This window comes from Mizuhopecten yessoensis, unplaced genomic scaffold (genome assembly GCF_002113885.1).
Source record: "Mizuhopecten yessoensis strain PY_sf001 unplaced genomic scaffold, ASM211388v2 scaffold9847, whole genome shotgun sequence".
Classification (NCBI taxonomy): Eukaryota; Metazoa; Mollusca; class Bivalvia; order Pectinida; family Pectinidae; genus Mizuhopecten; species Mizuhopecten yessoensis.
The window spans coordinates 384,792-404,248 of NW_018408252.1; the positions used below are offsets into that span (position 1 = coordinate 384,792).

General features: G+C 36.9%; 3 protein-coding genes across 3 annotated transcripts; 2 read left to right on the plus strand and 1 right to left on the minus strand.

Moving 5' to 3' along the window:
* The first annotated feature begins 16 nt into the window (after window positions 1-16).
* LOC110458858 lies at window positions 17-1,069 on the plus strand. Its single transcript, XM_021510814.1, has 2 exons — window positions 17-63; window positions 714-1,069. Exons 1-2 carry the CDS (start codon window positions 24-26, stop codon window positions 1,067-1,069), a joined length of 396 nt encoding a protein of 131 aa, XP_021366489.1. The 5' UTR covers window positions 17-23.
* Window positions 1,070-5,282: 4,213 nt separating this feature from the next.
* LOC110458914 (kynurenine formamidase-like) lies at window positions 5,283-8,607 on the minus strand. Its single transcript, XM_021510888.1, has 2 exons — window positions 8,228-8,607; window positions 5,283-6,131 (listed from the first exon to the last, which is right to left on the minus strand). The coding sequence occupies exons 1-2, from the start codon at window positions 8,398-8,400 to the stop codon at window positions 5,447-5,449; spliced, it is 858 nt and encodes a 285-aa protein (XP_021366563.1). The 5' UTR covers window positions 8,401-8,607; the 3' UTR covers window positions 5,283-5,446.
* Window positions 8,608-18,121: 9,514 nt separating this feature from the next.
* Window positions 18,122-18,700, plus strand: LOC110458859. The gene has a single exon (XM_021510815.1). The coding sequence runs from the start codon at window positions 18,122-18,124 to the stop codon at window positions 18,698-18,700; it is 579 nt and encodes a 192-aa protein (XP_021366490.1).
* Window positions 18,701-19,457: the final 757 nt, after the last annotated feature.

The following is a 19,457-nucleotide window of genomic DNA, read 5'->3' on the forward strand; positions in this document are numbered from 1 at the left end:
AAAATATATCCGGAATATATCCAATGTCGGCTAAATGTGGGCCCCTACTGCAGGGATACAGGAGTACAATTTTGTAATAGAATGTCAACCTCTATTGATTTTGTCTTGATGCTAGTGATGGAAGTTATAGATCTTTGAAGATGTTTGTCATATAATTATATAGTATCTAGCGCACTTTGTAGCGCACACGTAATGAACAAGGAAGTACACTAGACAAAACATTGAAATGCACTCCAGTTCACTTCAATGTTAACTCCAGTGCACTACGATGTGAACTCCAGTGCACTACAGTGTTTAAAAGTTAAAAAGACTACACGAAGTACATATTTTAATGATTGTTTAGAGTGAAATGTGTTCCTTCATGAAATCATTTAACTGAATATTTCATAACATCAATACATATTTTTTTCTAATTACTTAAAGTTTTAATTGACCATATACATATACAAAGAGAAATTGTACGCTATCTCTGGTGTTCATAGAAAATATATAGATAGCTGTGCTATGAGTTCAGAGGAAAACGTTTAAAAGTACACTTTATCATAGTTAAATTTACATCATATTTCATATCGATGTTGTAGTGTCAGGATGGCGATCAGTAACGATTATGTGATATGGGTAAATGTGGTAAGTTTTCCTATACTTTTATATCTTTTTATGAAAGGTTTCACAATAACACGACATCAATAGAGTTATTCGCTTCTTTGTTTTAGAAAAGAAAGTAAAGTCAAGTCGAAGGATACATGGTCAAGACGAGGGAGATATGGTCAAGTTAAGGGAAACATGGTCAAGTCGAGGGAAACATGGTCAAGTCGAGGGAGACATGGTCAAGTCGTGGTCAAGTCGAAGGAAACATGGTCAAGTCGAGGGATACATGGTCAAGTTAAGGGAGACATTGTCAAGTCGAGGGAAACATGGTCAGGTCGAGGGAAACATGGTCAAGTTGAGGGAAACGTGGTCAAGTCGAGGTAGACGGGGTCAAGTTTACTACGTCTACCTCGTTTTCCCCTGGGCAAGTCGAGGGAAAGCAATAAAGCTAACAGCAGTACTAAAGTATCTTACTCTCTAGATCTGCTGACCGACGGAGTCTATCCAGGCAATCTACTAAGCCAATACTGGCTCAAGTGGAGAACAGAGGGATTCCTGGCTGACCAATATATGCTAGGTTCAGAGACTCTTATACATTGGTCTGATGTTTGGGAATTACTCCACCAAAGAGTCACGTGTACATGACTTTTGGCTTTCAATATGATACCACACGTGTTGTATACATATCAACATATCTATCTTGTATTATATAAATTGTTATTTGCAGTAGCTCTGATGTTTGGGGATCGCCCCGCCACATAGCAGTAGTAGTAATATATATTATCGCACTATACTTGTATATATACATACATGTGTATATACTAAGTTTGACTAAGTACGAGCACTAAACTTATATCCGATGTGACAGTAGACTAGTGAGATGCTTGGAGAATGAATGTATATTCTTATTCTCCAATCCGCCTGAAGAAGCACTAGAGGGCAGAAAGGCCTAGCGGAAGATCTGACAGAATTATGTTTTTATTGTATATTCTTATGTATATATATATGTATGTGTAAATACCTTCCTGGGTTTACCCCAGGATAAACTGTATGAATATTGTATACGTTAATACTAAACTGTGCGCTTGCAACCAGAAGTCGGGCCGGTTTGTTTGTTAGTTTGGGGTTTAACGTCTTCGCAACTACACACGGAAGTCAAGGATAATCCGGCGAAAAGAAAGAATATTTCAGTTCTAAAAGAGAATATATAAATCCTTCAATGGTAAGACTTTCAAAACAAATTCCATGTTTTTATGTAGACTCCATCTGACCGTACACTAGTCAACTCGAAATGGCTCCTCTCACATTCCATTAAACAAGAAACTGTAGAATAATACCTGGTTCAGGGAACAAAAGCAGACAACTTATGTTGGTCGGTGTATCCTCTTTTGCCGTTTACATGACGATAAGTATGAAAGCAAATCGACACAAACCTCGCTCAAAATCACTTTATTCTAATGCTTGCTGTATGTTAGCTCCGCAACCGGTCTGGATTTTACACTTGTGACATAGATCACCCAAGCCTTCTACAGGCAAATTTCATTACCGTACAATTCAATATGTTCACACTTTTGTTCCTTGTAACATTTTATTCATACGATCAACCATTTACAGTCAAACACTTTATGTTTTAATGCGCTGATTTCAAACAAATACGTGACAGATTGTATGATGTACCGTCTATGAAAAGATTATGAGATACAGTTTCTGTGCAATTACTATATGACTATTTACACTCTATTGATCTTTGCAATAAAATATGATATATTGTGCAGCCAATTTGTTCGATATGGATGTATTTCGTAATCCTGTATACTTTTAAGCTATTAAAGTTTGGTTTGATGTGTTTATTTCGTGAATGTCTCTTTTTACAGTGTTGTTGGCCCTAAATGACTCACATTGTCGATTGGCCGTTAAACAATACAAAAAAACAAAAACAAAACGTTGTAATATTGAATTGATGTATCCTTTTAATCCAAGATTCAGCCTCCCTAACTCTACAATAGACTTCGTTATCGAAATGTAGACTAACAGATAAGTAATAAAGATTTTGGACACCGTATCATCATCGTTTCATTTTACCAAACGACAACTTTATATAGTTAACATGTGTCCGTATATGTGATAAACACTGATGTAAGATCCTTTATTTATGTTTTAGTAGCTGAAATGACCAAGAAGTCTTTTGTGGCATAGCTTTGAAGCATGAATCTCCAGCACACACGCAGGCATACACAGATAGGGAGATATTAGCCAGGTGGCATAGGACGAGTAGTTAGCACCCGATGAGGCAGCTCCTGCGAATTCCTCATTTTTTTTATTGATTAATGTATATGCTAATTGTATTGATTGTATAAAATGTATAAGCGCTTTAGAGTGGCTTACTCTAGCTAGATAGGGCGCTATATCAGATGTTGTATGTTATTATTATTATATAATTATAAGGATTTAAGGATTGACTTGCATTTTGACGGCGTATACAGTAGTATGAACGCAGTTGGCAACGTTAACATATTTATTACTTTTTAACGGTCGTTATCTACACAAATTGACACACTCTTCTGGTAGTGACGCTGTCGAACGTCGCAAAAGGAAGCCGCCATTGTTTACTATACCGTCAAAGAATTTTGAATGTGCATCCATGGAATAAGAAGATCAGACAAAATAAATCCCGAATATGGTACATGTGTCTGGATGTTGAAGGAACTAAACAATGACTTTGTGTGTGGTCCTAATGTCCTAAAACTGTCTGTTACTACTATTTCTCACCTAAGTTTGATACAAACTATGTGTGTGGTCCTAATGTCCTGTAACTGTCTGTTACTATTAATGTGTGTTGATCTAATGTCCTAAAATATCTGTACCACGATATCCAGGGGTCCCGCCCTCTGCACCCCTGGAGTATGTCATAACAAAATTGACAACTCATCAGTGTGCGCCACCTTGTTGATGAGACAAGAAGACTAGTTCGATCCTTTGATGTACATCAAAAGAATATCGCGGTCACGTAACGGTTAAAATTGTCTGACTTTGAAATCGGGCGCCGCCCCTTTGTAATCTTCAAAGGACAGGTATCAGCTTGGCGATTGGTCAGGGTTTTGTTTTGCATGAGACCAATCAAACAGCTCTCTTTGTGCCTTCAATTTTGCTATGACATACAATGTATTCCAGGGGTGCAGAGAGCGTAAGTGAGCGTAACCCCTTGAGCATCGAGGGTGCCCTTAGGTTAATAGAGATAATATCTGTGCATGGGTTGGTACTTGTGTCCTAGCATTGTCTGTTACTATTATAAACACCTTATGTAAATACAGATACAGTGTGTAGAATGGTGAAGTTGTCCTAGCATTGTATATTACCGCTCACAGACTACTTCAGTATAAAAAAAAACTAAATTAGACTTGGGCCAACTTACGTGTAAGGGTTGGCTTTGGTCGCTACAGAGGACGCTTATTTCAGATGTTAACCAAAACCAAAATATTTGTTTTAGAGTCAATCCAGCAAGCAGCTTTAAGAATTATTACATGATTGCGTAGAGGGATCTCTCATAGTAAGCTTTATGCAGAAACTGGACCTGAAGCACTTTGTTGTACTAATACTTATGTTCAAAATTTCAAATAATGAATCGCCTATTTACTTAAAAGAAGTCATTGAACCATACCTTTACAACAATATAAATGTAAGATATCCACTAGGAAATAGCCGTATTTTCAATCCCCCTTTCTGTAGAACTGAGAATTATTTTGATAGTTATTTTCCCTCAATGTGTAGAGAATGTAATCTTCTATCTGCGGAAACTTTAAATGCTTCTTTTCTTCAACAATTTAAAAATCCATCAAGTCTGATAATATAAACAACACTAAAGACATGGCTACATTTGAATATTATGGGCCAAGACAATTTAATATCATAATTTGTCAGCTAATAAATCATGCCAGCAACCCTAATAGTGACTTGTTTATGGATCATCTAAATAACACACCTGTATGTAGATGTGGACATGAAAATGAAAATGCGTTTCATTTTATATTTGAATGCAATTAGTACTTAACATTTCTCAATTTGGTATAACCGATAACCAGGATAATTTTAATCTAAGAACCCTAATGGGTGCTTAATATGCAGCACTGCTATCAACATATTCATTTTACAAAGTATATCTGTATACCTTTGTCACTTCATCCGTTCCTCGTCAATCCTGACGATTTAATCCCCGCCAAAGTGTCTGGATAATATACCAGCGTGATTACTGAGGTACACTTTAATATACTGAATAGAAGTGTTTCTGTTAATACCTAGGCAACTCTGCTAATGAGGACTTGATGAACAACATATAGCCGAAGAAGAAGTAACGTATAACGCTTTATTTAATCAGATGTACAATGTCTAAACACAGTGTAAATACCTGTTTGCGTCTGATCATCAGACCTATTCTATTGAAACAGGAGAGGAGAAATGCACGGCCAGACCGGGGTTCGAACCAGGGACCCTCCGATCTCTAGACGGACGCTCTACAAGTTGAGCTATCTGGTCGCCGACAATTAATCGACCCAGTCTAGTTCCGCTTCATTCCTACCTTCTTTTTCTAAGTCTTCGCACCCGAAGACACAACTATTTACAACTCATGTTCGGGTATCCCCTTGCCAAGGTTACAATGCTTGAAACAAGGGTTGGTCACAGGCACTACTGTAAAAGGTGAGGAAAAATGCACGGCCAGACCGGGGTTCGAACCCGGGACCCTCCGATCTCTAGACGGACGCTCTACAAGTCGGTCTAGTTCCGCTACACTAGTATAAAAAGCACAGATTTAGTTTTCGGAAAAAATATCCAACTATTGCTAAAAAGATTTGTTAAATACAACTTAGAGCATGAAGAGTGATAGGACGATCATACAGCCAACAGTCGACACACGAGAGATTACAGCTGAAACACCGTTTGTTCTGTCTCCTTCATCCTCAATGGCGGCGAACATCCGCGCAGGCGCACCAGTTCCTCCCTTAAACTTGATCATAGGGACATAGACAAAAGAACCACTGTCGGGAAGTTTGTCCATATTTGCCACATTTTCGATTATAAGGATTCCTTCCTTCGTCACCAGTTGATGAACTGGGAACGATGTGCTCCGTCCGTAGTCAGCTGAGGGTGTGTCGGACCCTAGGGCATGTACGTCACGCTTGTTGACAAGCCATTGCGCAGCACTCTCGTGGAAGCCAGGGAAGTGGAGCGATGAATGGTCCTCTTTGTATGTTGAGGAGTTGAAGACTCGTACAAAATCAGGATAACGGGAGCCCCAGCCAGAGTTCATCAGTACAATAGCTCCTGATGGAATTGGGCCGTGATTTTCCTCCCATGCCATCAGATCTAGGTCAGTTACTCGATAGTCTATGTTACTGGCGACCTTGGCCTTGACATTGATCACCACACCCGGACCCATCAGCTGTTCCATCTTGATCTGATGTGCCTGCAGGCCCCCCTTTGCGAAGTGATTAGGAGAGTCTACATGCGTGCCCGTGTGTTCTGCAAATTCCACGTTTCCATACTGCACCCTGCACATATGATAAAATATACAGTTTGAATATTGCATTTCTATAAAATTATTTTCTTAGTTTGCAAATTACACTGTTTTCTAATAACAATTTTTAGAATATAGCGTTCTTATTGTTTATAAACCTGAAGAGCCCTGTGAAGGGTGAAAGCAGCTAGTTTTTTAGTCGGTCGTTAATCATATTTTTTCTATATATATAACACAAGACATAAATATTGACATTTTGAGTGAACATTCATAGATAACGTAAGAAATATTGAGTCAAAATTTATAGATAACAGGAAACATATTGAGTCAAAACTTATAGATAACAGGTAACATGTTGAGTGACTTTTCATGTCAACATTTATAGGAAACAAGACATGTCAAGTCAATATTTATAGATAACATAGGACAGGTCAAGTCAACATTTATAGATAGCGTAAAACATGTCATGTCAACATTTATAGATAACATAAGACATGTCAAGTCAACATTTATAGATAACATAAGACAGGTCAAGTCAACATTTATAGAAAGCGTAAAACATGTCATGTCAACATTTATAGATAACATGAGACATGTCAAGTCAACATTTATATATAACATGAGACATGTCATGTCAACATTTATATATAACATGAGACATGTCATGTCAACATTTATAGAAAACATAAGACATGTCAAGTCAACATTTATAGATAACATAAGACATGTCAAGTCAACATTTATAGATAACATAACACATGTCATGTCAACATTTACAGATAACATAAGACATGTCAAGTCAATATTTACAGATAAAATAAGACGTCAAGTCAACATTTATAGATAACATAAGACATGTCAAGTCAACATTTACAGATAAAATCAGACATGTCAAGTCAACATTTATAAATAACATAAGACATGTCCTGTCAACATTTATAGATAACATAACACATGTCCTGTCAACATTTACAGATAACATAAGACATGTCAGTCAACATTTAAAGATAACATAAGACATGTCAGGTCAACATTTATACATAACATAAGTCATGTCCTGTCAACACTTAAAGATAACATAAGACATGTCAAGTCAACATTTATAAATAACATAAGACATGTCCTGTCAACATTTACAGATAACATAAGACATGTCAGTCAACATTTAAAGATAACATAAGACATGTCAGGTCAACATTTATACACAACATAAGTCATGTCAAGTCAACATTTAAAGATAATATGAGACATGTCAAGACAACATTTATAAATAACATAAGACATGTCATGTCAACATTTACAGATAACATAAGACATGTCAAGTCAACATTTAACGATAATATAAAACATGTCAGGTCAACATTTATACATAACATAAGTCATGTCAAGTCAACATTTAAAGATAATATGAGACATGTCAAGTCAACATTTATATATAACATAAGACATGTCAGGTCAACATTTATACATAACATCAGTCATGTCAAGTCAACATATATAGATAACATAAGACATGTCCTGTCAACACTTAAAGATAATATAAGACATGTCAAGTCAACATTTATAGATAACCTAAGACATGTCATGTCAACATTTATAGATAGCATAAGACATGTCAAGTCAACACTTAAAGATAACATAAGACATGTCAGGTCAACATTAATAGATAACATAAGACATGTCACGTCGACATGTATAGATAACATGAGACATGTAAAGTGAACAATTATACATAAGACACTTTTCGTAGTGTTGAACTGTTTTGTATAACAAATAAAGTTGTAGCATTTAGGAAACTTGTTGTATTGAGGATTGTGTTATCTTAAGTATACACTTGTGTTTCTGTATTGAACGGTGATTTAATGCTGTATTAAAAGGTAAATACTGTCAATCTAATTATTTTCAGGAGTACTAATCGAAAGATTTTCAGTTTGAGAACATTTTTTCGTGAGAACTTCAAATTCGCGAAAATAACAGCTATATGTAGCGTCTTTTGACATAACTTATTGAGCAAAATGACTATAATTTAACTAGCTATATATACGGATCGTATTTTACTGTTTTCATAAGTCCTTATTCGCTTTAGTTTAATTAAACATTTTGAAGCGACGACACCAATGCTATACGTACCATGGAACAGTGCCGTATGGACCTTCGTGCTGAACGGAGAGGTTGAATCTTGGATTATTGGGATATGTTAAGGTGTCGTGGTCCATGTCATACGAGAGGTCAACAACTCTCCGAGTGTGAACTCCGGGTATGAAGATAGTCATAGCCGAACAAATTAACACGAATCCAACCATTTCTACTTCTTCAATTATTTTCTATATAAAGAATTGGTTGCAATGTTCCAGAAATAAAGCACTTTCTTCTCACATTAAATAATACACTGGTTTGAATTTCCTTCAAATATAGAGTATTTTCGAAAGCTCAGAAAAACATTAATTCTGCAGACGTTGGAGAAAGATACAGATCATATGGTGCTCGTCACATATACACCCCGTGAACATGCTTACATTCCACGAGGAATAACGTACAATATAAATACTCGTACGGGTTTCCCATACTTGAGCATACTATAAAACATGGTCTGGTCTGAATGAAATTTTCATATAGTTCATATCACTATTGATCACTAAATTCAGCGATACCTAGTTCCTATGATTTTTTTTTATGCTTCGATGAGGGGGACAGGGTAGCCGTATCAGGCAACACTCAATGTTGAAACAAACCGACACACAATTTAATCCTGATTCATTCACCTTTTACTCTATACAATAAGACCAGACCAGACCAGATCATGTTTTAAAGCATACAGGCGAATGCCACTATTTAGCTTAACACATATGTTTGCACACGTGTAAATTCCAAACTAATTAATTAAAAATCAACATTTTATCACTCAACCCTCAAAATAAAAATTGGTTTCCGTGTAAGCTTTCAGTTATCCTGCATACAAGCTATTTCTCCTGGCACGAAAGCATAAGGTGTTAGGCTACTCCCACCTGGTAACACACATGAAGAAAGCCGAAGATATAAAGCAGTATGTTTTCATTAGACTTCTAGCGTGATGTATGTAAATGTAAACGGAGAAGATGCTGTTAAAGTTGTGACTGTAATCAACCATTAAGTCCTCAAAACGAAGGTGGTCGACTTATTGTTTTATTTCTTTTCTTCTTTCTGATCTCTTGGACCTCCGACTTATCAGAGTTTTCCTTTTTTAACCTCTTGGACATCCTACAAAACATATGTCTTCTTCTGACCTCTCTGACCTCCGACCAATCAGGGTTCTTCTTTTTAGCCCCTTGGACATCCGACCAATTAGAGGTTTTCTTCTCTCTGACCTCTTGGACCTCCGACCAATCAGCGGTCTTATTTCCTTCTGACCTCTCTGACCTCCGACCAATCAGAGTTTTCCTTTTTTAACCTCTTAGACATCCTACCAATCAGGTATCTTCTTCCTTCTGACCTCTCTGACCTCCAACCAATCAGAGTTCTTCTTTTTAACCTTTTGGACATCCGACCAATCAGAGATCTTCTTCTCTTCTTCTCCGCTAGTACTCCTAGAGGCCTACAGTTTGCCTGAGATCATTTTAATAAGTAAAGGAAACACGAAGAAGTCACAGGGACTAACCTATAGTGAATCAAGTAGGTGGGCAATCTGTACTACTTTCTCGTGCAATGAAAAGGTGGAATGAGTGAAGCGTTACAATATTGCTTCTATGGGATGAAGCATTGGCGTGATGTCATTCATCAATCCTTTACTTGGACGCTTTTTAATGTAGAATCTTTGTACATACTTCAGTTATTCGTCTCTGACAGTGGTAGTATTTCCTTTCGTGCATGATATCTAAACAACAGGCTCACTAGAATTTTAAAAAAAAACATCTTTGTGCCCGATTGACAAATACAGAACTTTCTTGACGCTTTTTCTTTATTTCTCGACGACCATTGTCGACTATGCGCCTCTGGTGTTTAAATAAAAAATAGACCCAGGTCTCATCCCTGGTAATTTAGTAACTCAGATAGGTTTCTGGAGGCGCAATTATCGCACTCATATTTTGGCCTTCTGCTCAAATATCAGCAACTAGGCGATCAATCTGACACAAAGCTTCTTTAATTTTAAGCACTCTGTCAGAATATGATGTGTACTGCCTTCTGAAATGCCAATTATTGACCATCATCTTTAAGGAGGTTTTACCCTTTTGCAATAAACCAGCAGAATTCGTTGAAATTTTCACAAAATGGTTTTGCAACTGTGTAGAGGTTATTTGATAAAAAGCTAATCATTCCAATAGACTGGGGATTTTTTGGAACAAAAATACAAAACAAAATAATAGGATTTTTCCTTCAATTTCATTTTTTTTTAATTATTTTGGTGGGAGGCATTGTTTGGAACAATAATAATAATAAAAAATAATGAAAACAAACATTACCGATTAAACCTACACTTAATTTCTTTATCACAAAATATATAAAACGCGTTACACAAAGTGTTTTTATTGAAATTTTACAGATAAAACCAAACAGGATACAAAGTTTCTTACAGACAATGTGGAAAATTGAACAAAATAAACACAACGGTTTTAAATTAATTAACTTTACATTTTTTTATCACTTGTTCCAGGTGAGAGTTGTCTTCCTTGAAAAAATCGGAACTTTTTGCAGAGGGATTAAATTTACACAATGGCACTTTATAGATACATCAAAAATGCTGGAAATAAATCAAAATTAGGTTATCAAAATTGCCATTTTATTGTTCTTTTTTGGAACCAAAATACTCTCAATCATGTATACATTTGACATCATTCCACAGCCTGCTAACAAATGATATATTTACTTGTCGGGTACATATGTGACCAGTTCACACGTACACTTACACATGCATTTTCATAGAGATCTTGGTATTTTACAAACCACTATTTTCACAGAGTACCAGGGGCGGGTCCAGGTGAGGGCTCGTAATCTGCTAATTTTGTATTGAATATGGCAATTTATCATATTCATTAATTAAACAAATACTCTGATTTCTTTTTATACTGATTCCCCCATCCGAAGGGTGATCCGTAAAATTTCGTTTCTCCGCCGTATTCGACTCTGCGATTAGTATCCATTGTTGTTGACCACGTGATATAGTGAAATCGTTACATTAGTGCATTTCACAATTATTTTATGTGTTGTTTTGCAGTGATGAAAGGTCCAAACATTTTTTCGCCTCGATCCGCTCTGCGAAAGCTTTTATTCTACGCCCCCTCTTTCAAAATTCCTATAAACGCCCCTGAGTACGTGCACTGCGTTTGTATAAACGACGATTTACTCGACAGAGAGTAACTCGCTCTACAGCGAAAATCTAATGACCTCGAGATTGGTGAAATGGTGTAAGCACATGATATGCACATGTGAGGTCGGTACACGAAACACATCAGTCTGCATTCCATGTGATTCATGTATGACCTTCGTGAAGTCGTCTGGTCTCGCGTCAGTGTCTTTCCATGTGTCAATTTATGTCTTTGTATCGGAAGCTTTATTTCTGAAGTACGTGTCGTTACATTTTTCCCAGTAAAGTCTCGATATCGAGTGTTGACATATCATCGTCACGCACGTGTACTATTATTGTTTACCCGGTGTTACTATAGTTTACACTACGGCATTGAAATGCCCGATAAGCAATACGGAAATGACGACACGACAAAAAGTCGACAAGAAAAACATCTGTATTACGAAGAGTGGGATGTCCTTAATTATTGCTTTAGCAGTAGCAATGCTTTCTTCGGTGCGTCATCAATTCTGTCGGATTGTCGAAATTATTCACGTGTATTGTTCTTTGATTGTTGTTACATGCCTTAGGGACCGGAAAATTTGTTACAGCTATATTTGGACCGAAACTAAGGTGCTCAAGTAATTTTACATGTTTTGAGGGTTTAGATCGACTTTCGGTAAAAATGACACCCCCATGCAATGATATATGGGTGGAAAGCTCTCAATGTCGAAAAGCCTACCCTGCCTAACTTTCTTGCATCAAAACAACTTTTTTAATTGATCTACGGAGAAATGCTTAGTATCGTTGGAAACATGTATAATTTTTCTTTTGGCCTCATATATGCACGTAAAATGTATTCTCCTATCGCGGACATGATCTCCGTTGCCTCCAAAAACACACGCCATTTTAGAGTTTCAAAGTTTTTCGAAGTCATCGTTTAACCTTTTGGTAGAAGGAGAATAGATTTTACGTGCATATATTCTATAGCCCGTTTGTATGGGAGCTGTGTGGTGACATAATTGATTGGAAGGCCCTCGTAAATATTAACAATATTTAATCAGAATCGAGCCATGTTGGACTAATTCATTGTGCGGAAAACCGTCAATCAGAGCGCAGTATGTTTATTTATGTAACGTAGATTTCGCTTAACATCGAACTCGTCCTCAGTCGTTGTCTGTATATTGTACTTGCTTACCAAAGGAGGGTGCCAATTTTGGCCTTCTGGTGGCTATTACCGATACGTTGTATTTTTTGCATATACATACCTTGGGGTAATGCCATCATGATATGACATGAAATTAAGGTCAGCATGGAGACCATTCCGAGATATGAGGGGGTAAAGTGGGGGACCAAAATCACAAATGGATGCTTTTTTTTTTTTTTTTTTTTTTTTTTTTTTTTTTTTTTACAAAATTACGTTATTTTTTAAAAGTTTCTTCATCATTTTGGTGATTTGGTCATATAGAGAAGGCCGATCTTAGTAACAGTTTTATGCATATTGTCATAATTCCTCAATAACTTATTACAAAAAAAAAGATAATTGTCTTTATAGTTCTGTATGTCATTATGGTGTATTGTGTTCATTCGCAGATTATCTCATCAGCAAAGGCAAGCTACTGCCGCACCACCTTGTACGATATAATCTTTATCATTGCACAATTCAGAGTCTTCCTCCTTTTCTAGATAAATGGTATTTTTTTCATATAATGTCAAGTACAGCTCAGTTTAATTTTCCATTTTAAGAGAGTCTTTCTCAGATTCCTTCTAAATGTTATCGCTGTGTTATAGAATAAGAAAAATCTGAAGCCATGCCTAACTATACATTTTCATTTCAGTTGAGATTCAACAGCTGCCAAGTTGTTTGTGAGAGCTGAAGACACGACGTAGAACCAGACGAGAACTTGAACCCAAGTATCCAGAGTCTACAAAAATGGCAATCAAGCTACATCTGTCCAACCTAGGGGGCTTAACAAGTTGACCTTAGGTATCACCAATATCATTTATACTGGTCACTGATCTGGTATCACGGAACCGTATATTTGTGACTTCATATGATGTCAATAAAATGCAGTTTGCAAAAATGAGTATGTGATAATTAAAACCAGTGTCAGTGTTTGAAAGCAACATGATTCTAATAAGAGAGTGGCAGATATGGAGGAGAAAACAGTAAACACTGGTCGGAAGTTAATCGGAATTGAGAACATTGATATTATGATTCACTGCCACAACATAACGTACGCATTTTCCTTTGCAATTTGCTGTTATTGTATTCCAGCAATTGAGTTGGTTTTGAGAACAGCTACATTGTATATTGCTCTTAGAGGCCCTGTTCGGAGCGATACTTACTCAAAGCAATCGCTGCTTCATAATGACCTAATCTTGTGATGTAGATGCGACAGTTTACATATTAGTATTAACGGCATACCGCCCCCCCCCCCCTCCCCCATACAAAAATGCATTCATATCATTAAGTTCCCCAAGCCTTCTCTGACGGTGTGCTATCTTGCAGACCTGTTCCCCGTCTGTCACTACACCTATAAGGTCTATTGACAGATGAGGCTAGAAGCTGGGCCTGCTCCAACTTTATAAAAGACATAATTATGAAAATATCTGCTGTCGTTACGAAAGCAGGAACCACAGGTTAAGCTGATAATGCTGATAACATCTCCTCCTCTCATCTCTCCTCTCCCTTCCCCTTAGCGGTGAGTTGTGGATACTGATAGCACTGTCAACTTTTGAAATGTATTCCTTTGTCCCGACAACGTTTAGTAGAGACACAATATGTCTATATTGTATAGTTATTACCCCACATCTACTGCAATGCACAGTCCATCGATCAATACAAATCGATCGAAAATAATCAATGATTACATGCATATCACAAAAAGCTTAATATTACATTCTACACAAATACCATCTAGCAGACGACACATGTTGTAGCGTATGCTGTGAATAGGCGTGTGTGCTAAATACCTCAAAACTTGTATTTCAATTTATTAACAGAGAATCAATTAACAAAAAGTTGGTTGTTTTTGTTTTTGTTTTTTATTTAATTTAACAACAATGGTATTAAGCCTACAATCAAGCATCACAGTATATTACCACGAATACAAACGGAGACCTCAAATGCGATTACAAGCTAAAGTTCGACAAAATTTCTGATCGAAGGCGAAAGTCTCTGGGATATAATTAGCCAAATGAACTAAAAAGGACGTCTTTCTATGTTAGCACTTAGATTATATTTACTTGCCTATCATATAGTTCTTCTCATTTACGACTTAGTTGTTGATACATGAAAAACTTGTAAACAATAAAAGTTTTTTCGGGTGATTTATTTTATATCTTTATTCAGCGAAAGGGGAATTACAGACTGAGTTTGTAAAGTAAATTAAGTAATACAAACTTATTCAAACTAATTCAATAGTATGCCGGCTATGCCCACGTATTGGGAACACGTGCGAGTATTATGTAAGCATGTTCACGGAGTGTATACGGTGACAGGCACCATATGATCCGTATCTTTCTCCGACGACCGCAGAATTAATGTTTTCGGAAATACTCTATATTTGAAGTAATTTCCAAGAAGTGTATTATTTTAAGTGAGAAAAAAAAGTGATTTATTTCTAGAATTTTACAACCAGTTCTTTATATAGAAATAACTGAAAAGGCTATCGGCTATGACTATCATATCTTGGAGTTGTTGACATATCGTATGACATTGACCAAACCAGCTTGACATATCCCTTTAATCCAAGATTCAACCTCTCGATCCAGCACGCAGGACCCTACGGCACTGTTCCATGGAACGTATAGCATTGGTGTCGTCGCTTCAAAATGTTCGAAAAGATCTTCTTGAATCTGTACAATTAGAAGCAGCCAGGATAATAACAGGTCTTCGTTCTGGGGTATCACATGACAAACTATACAATGAACTAGGTTGGGAAACACTATCTGTAAGACGAAATAAACACAAACATGTAATGATGTACAAAATTATGCATGGGCTGACACCTCAATACCTACAAAATGATTTAAATCCCTTTATTAATAATCAAAATGATAACCCCTACCCTCTCAGACAAACGAAGCTTTTTAGCCCACCGTTATGTAGAACTAATAACTATTTCAACAGTTTTTACCCTCAAATGTGCCGCACAATTAACACTGTAAATTCTGATCTTCTTAATTCTCCCTCTCCTGCAGCATTAACAAATTATTTGAACAAAGATATTGTTTCTGATAGTGAATCTGTATCAATTTTCAAAACAGAAGGTAACAGAAGAGCAAATATTATTCTATGTCAACTTCGAAACTCCTGTAGTAATTTAAATTCTGATTTACACCATGACCATCTTACTAATAGTCCAGCTTGTACCTGCTCTGCTGAACATGAAACAGTATCTCATTACTTTTTGCAATGTCCTATTTTTAATAATCGAAGAACTAATTTGTTCACTTCTCTCAATAGTTATGGCAACCACAATCACATTGACCTGCTTGTGAGGGGCTTATAAAAGACGAATACTTGACGATGTGCATATTTTTATTGGAAAATCCCGTCGTTTTAATTTTTATATGACTTAAAGCCACGATGTACATGTTAAAACAAAAATATTATATATTACATCCAGGAGATTCTAGTTGAGCATACCTGACTATTGCATGTACTTATCTTGTCATTGTAAATAATTACACTCTATATGTATTAATTGAATTTATTATTTTGAATTGTAACAGATGTTGGTAGTGACCTGTGCAATATATGCACATGGACTTTTGGTCTAAGCCTGCCAATATCTGTCTATAATAGTGTATATATATGCTGAAATAAACGTATTTGTACATGTACTTGTATGTGTGTGTAAGTGTGTATGAGGTGTGCGAGATGTTTCCTTCATGAGTTACTTCCCCTTAGCCTTGTGTTACCAATATGAATTATTTTGTGTTAATTTTTTTTCATTTCCAACATGTCTAAACTATTATGTCTCATTGTTTATTCCACTTTGGCCATTTGACGGAGAGAATTTATATAGGCTTTGCCTGTTATTCTATCCATTTGACTATGACATCTTGTCAATACAATTTGATGAAATGAAAATGTTTAATTAAACTAAAGCGAATAAGGACTGATGAGAACAGTAAAATACAATCCGTATATATAGCAAGTGAAATTATAGTCATTTAAGTTAGTTAGTTAGTCCTCTTCGTGCTGGGTTGCATATAAGGCCACCATCACCAGAGGTTCCCATTCCTGTCTGTCTTGTGACCACTGGTGTATTTGTCCCCATATCCAGTATTTCTCTTTCAGTTCTCTCTCAGCAGACCGCCGCCAGGTTTCCTTTGGTCTTCCTCTCTTTCTTTTTCCTGGTAGTGTCCACCTTCTTGCTACCCTAGGGATGGAATCTGGGTGCATTCTAGATCCGGAGACATGTCCAATCCACCTCCATCTTCCTGCTTGACTTCTGATGAAAGAGGAATGGTGTTTGTCCTCTGATACAACTACTCATTTGAGATGATCTGTGGCAAGAAGATGCGCAAAATTCTGCGGAGGCATCGAGTTTGGAAGACATTCGGCTTGTTGTTAATAGCATTTGTTGTCTTCCAGGATTCTGCGCCATACAGAAGGACACCCAGTATGTTGCTTTTGAAATCCTTAATTTGGTGTTGGTGCTTATCTTGGTGGACTTCCAGATGTACATTAATCTCAAAATTACCATCTGCCGTGATTTTGCTTCCTAGGTAGACACATTCATTCATTTCCTCGATGTCTGATGCATTTAGGGTAATGTATTCATTTGATCTGGTGCTGACTTTCATAATCTTGGTTTTGCTGACATTGATGTTAAGTCGAACGTCCTATCTGTTTTGCTGTTGTAGCCAGATGGTTGGTTTTGCATTGTATATCTTGATATCGATGAGACAGCAGCATGGTATCGTCTGTGAAATCTAGATATTCCAGCATCTCTCTAAATGTCCAACTAATCCCGCTGTTTGTATTTCTTGTGGTCATTTTCATTATCCAGTCTATGCAAAATGTGAAGAGTAACGGGGAACGCAAACACCCCTGTTTTATCTCTGTCCGCAGTTTGATCGCCACTGTTAGACTTGATCCACATATCACACTGGTATTGAAGTCTGCATATAGCATCCTCATGATGGAGATGAGTTTGTCTGGGATACCGTAGTGTTTGAGTAATCTCCACAAGGCCAACCGGTTGACACTATCGAAAGCCTTTGTGAAGTCAATGAAGTTGATATACATTGACGAGTTCCATTCCTTACTTTGCTCTACTATTTGTCTGAGGGTAAATATCTGGTCCGCACATGATCGTCCCTTTCTAAAAACTGCTTGTTTTTTTCTTTGCTTTTTTAACTTTATCGATACTAGGTGGTTCTTTATTGATGTCTAAGATGTCCTCGACCGATGTAATGACTGCTTCTATTTCTGGGTCTTCCATATTGAACACCTTCTCAAAATGATCTTTCCAGCAATTCAAAACGTCATCTTCTTTTGATAATAGTTTATATAATATCAACAATTACATCTTTTATTTTTTCAATATTGTCTTTTGGTTTCTATAAGAACGTTGTATACTGAAAATTATTCTTTGAAAACAGTGTAATTTGCATACATGAAAACATGTTGCAGAAATGGTATTCTTCACTGCTGTACTCAAAGTATAAGCTATCATATTTGCAGGCTGAAGTATGGAAACGTGGAATTTGGAGAACACACGGGCACGCATGTGGACTCCTAAAGGTGCATGGGGTGCGGGGGTGGGGGGATGGAACAGCTGATGGGTCCGGGTGTGGTGATCAATGTCAAGGCCAAGGTCGCCAGTAACATAGACTATCGAGTAACTGACCTAGATCTGATGGCATGGGAGGAAAATCACGGCCCAATTCCATCAGGAGCTATTGTACTGATGAACTCTGGCTGGGGCTCCCGTTATCCTGATTTTGTACGAGTCTACAACTCCTCAACATACAGGGAGGACCTTTTATCGCTCCACTTCTCTGGCTTCCACGAGAGTGCTGCGCAATGGCTTGTCAACAAGCGTGACGTACATACCCTAGGAGTCGACACACCCTCAGGTGACTACGGACAGAGCGGATTGTTCCCGGTTCATCGAATTGTGATGAAGGAAGGAATCCTTATAATCGAAAATGTGGCAAATATGGACAAACCTCCCGACAGTGGTTCTTTTGTCTATGTCCATATGATCAAATTCAAAGGAAGAATTGTGCGCCTGCGCAGATGTACGCCGCCATTGAAGACAAAGGAGACAGAACAAACGGTGCATCAGCTGCGATCTCTCGTGTGTCGACTGTTGGCTGTATGATTGTTGTATCATTATATATGACCTGTCTCTAAATGCGGGGGTATTTTATCACAATATTGACTGACTTACCGAACTAATGAGTAAACTTGAGTGTTGTTTACTAGAAAAGAATGATGTTTTTTTTTGCTGCAAACAGTTGTTACATTGTTTTTCGATTTATTATTGATCGAATAAAGGCAAAGGATAATCGTGAAATTTAAATTTAGATATTGTATTTATCGATATAAATCAAACTTTAAATAGGCGTTATTCTGCCAAATGAATTGATGTAATATTTGGAACAAATCGGTAAAAAATAATTTGAAATACTTGTTTTTGTGGCAGTATTAACAGTATATCAAATGTTAACTGTTGTTTACCTACATGTATAGTGTCATCTTCAAACTCATATACAGCCAAGTCACGATCATGATTATTCCAGATAGTATGGACATATTTTTATGTATTTTCAAAGAATATCCCAGTGATCCAGCAGTTTCATGATCTTGTCATTTTATCTGGAAAGACAATTTGCACAGATCGACGAAGGATGACAGCTTAGGCGGTTAATAAAAGTAACGAACAGTTTTATAATATTAGGACCGCACACATTATCTGTATCAACCTTAGGTGAGTAATGATAGTAACAGATAGTTTTTGGACATTAGGACCACACACATTATCTGTATCAACCTTAGGTGAGTAATGATATTAATAGATAGTTTTAGGACAAAAGGACCACACACATTATCTGTTTTAGATGAGATGAACTCAAAGA

Coding starts and splice junctions, on each gene's coding strand:
- LOC110458858 (XM_021510814.1), top strand. CDS start 24: ATGTCGGCTAAATGTGGGCCCCTACTGCAGGGATACAGGA. Junction 64..713: donor CCTACTGCAGGGATACAGGA/GTACAATTTTGT, acceptor TCTTTGTTTTAG/AAAAGAAAGTAAAGTCAAGT.
- LOC110458859 (XM_021510815.1), top strand. CDS start 18,122: ATGGGGTGCGGGGGTGGGGGGATGGAACAGCTGATGGGTCCGGGTGTG.
- LOC110458914 (XM_021510888.1), bottom strand. CDS start 8,400: ATGGTTGGATTCGTGTTAATTTGTTCGGCTATGACTATCTTCATACCC. Junction 6,132..8,227: donor CCATACGGCACTGTTCCATG/GTACGTATAGCA, acceptor TCATATGTGCAG/GGTGCAGTATGGAAACGTGG.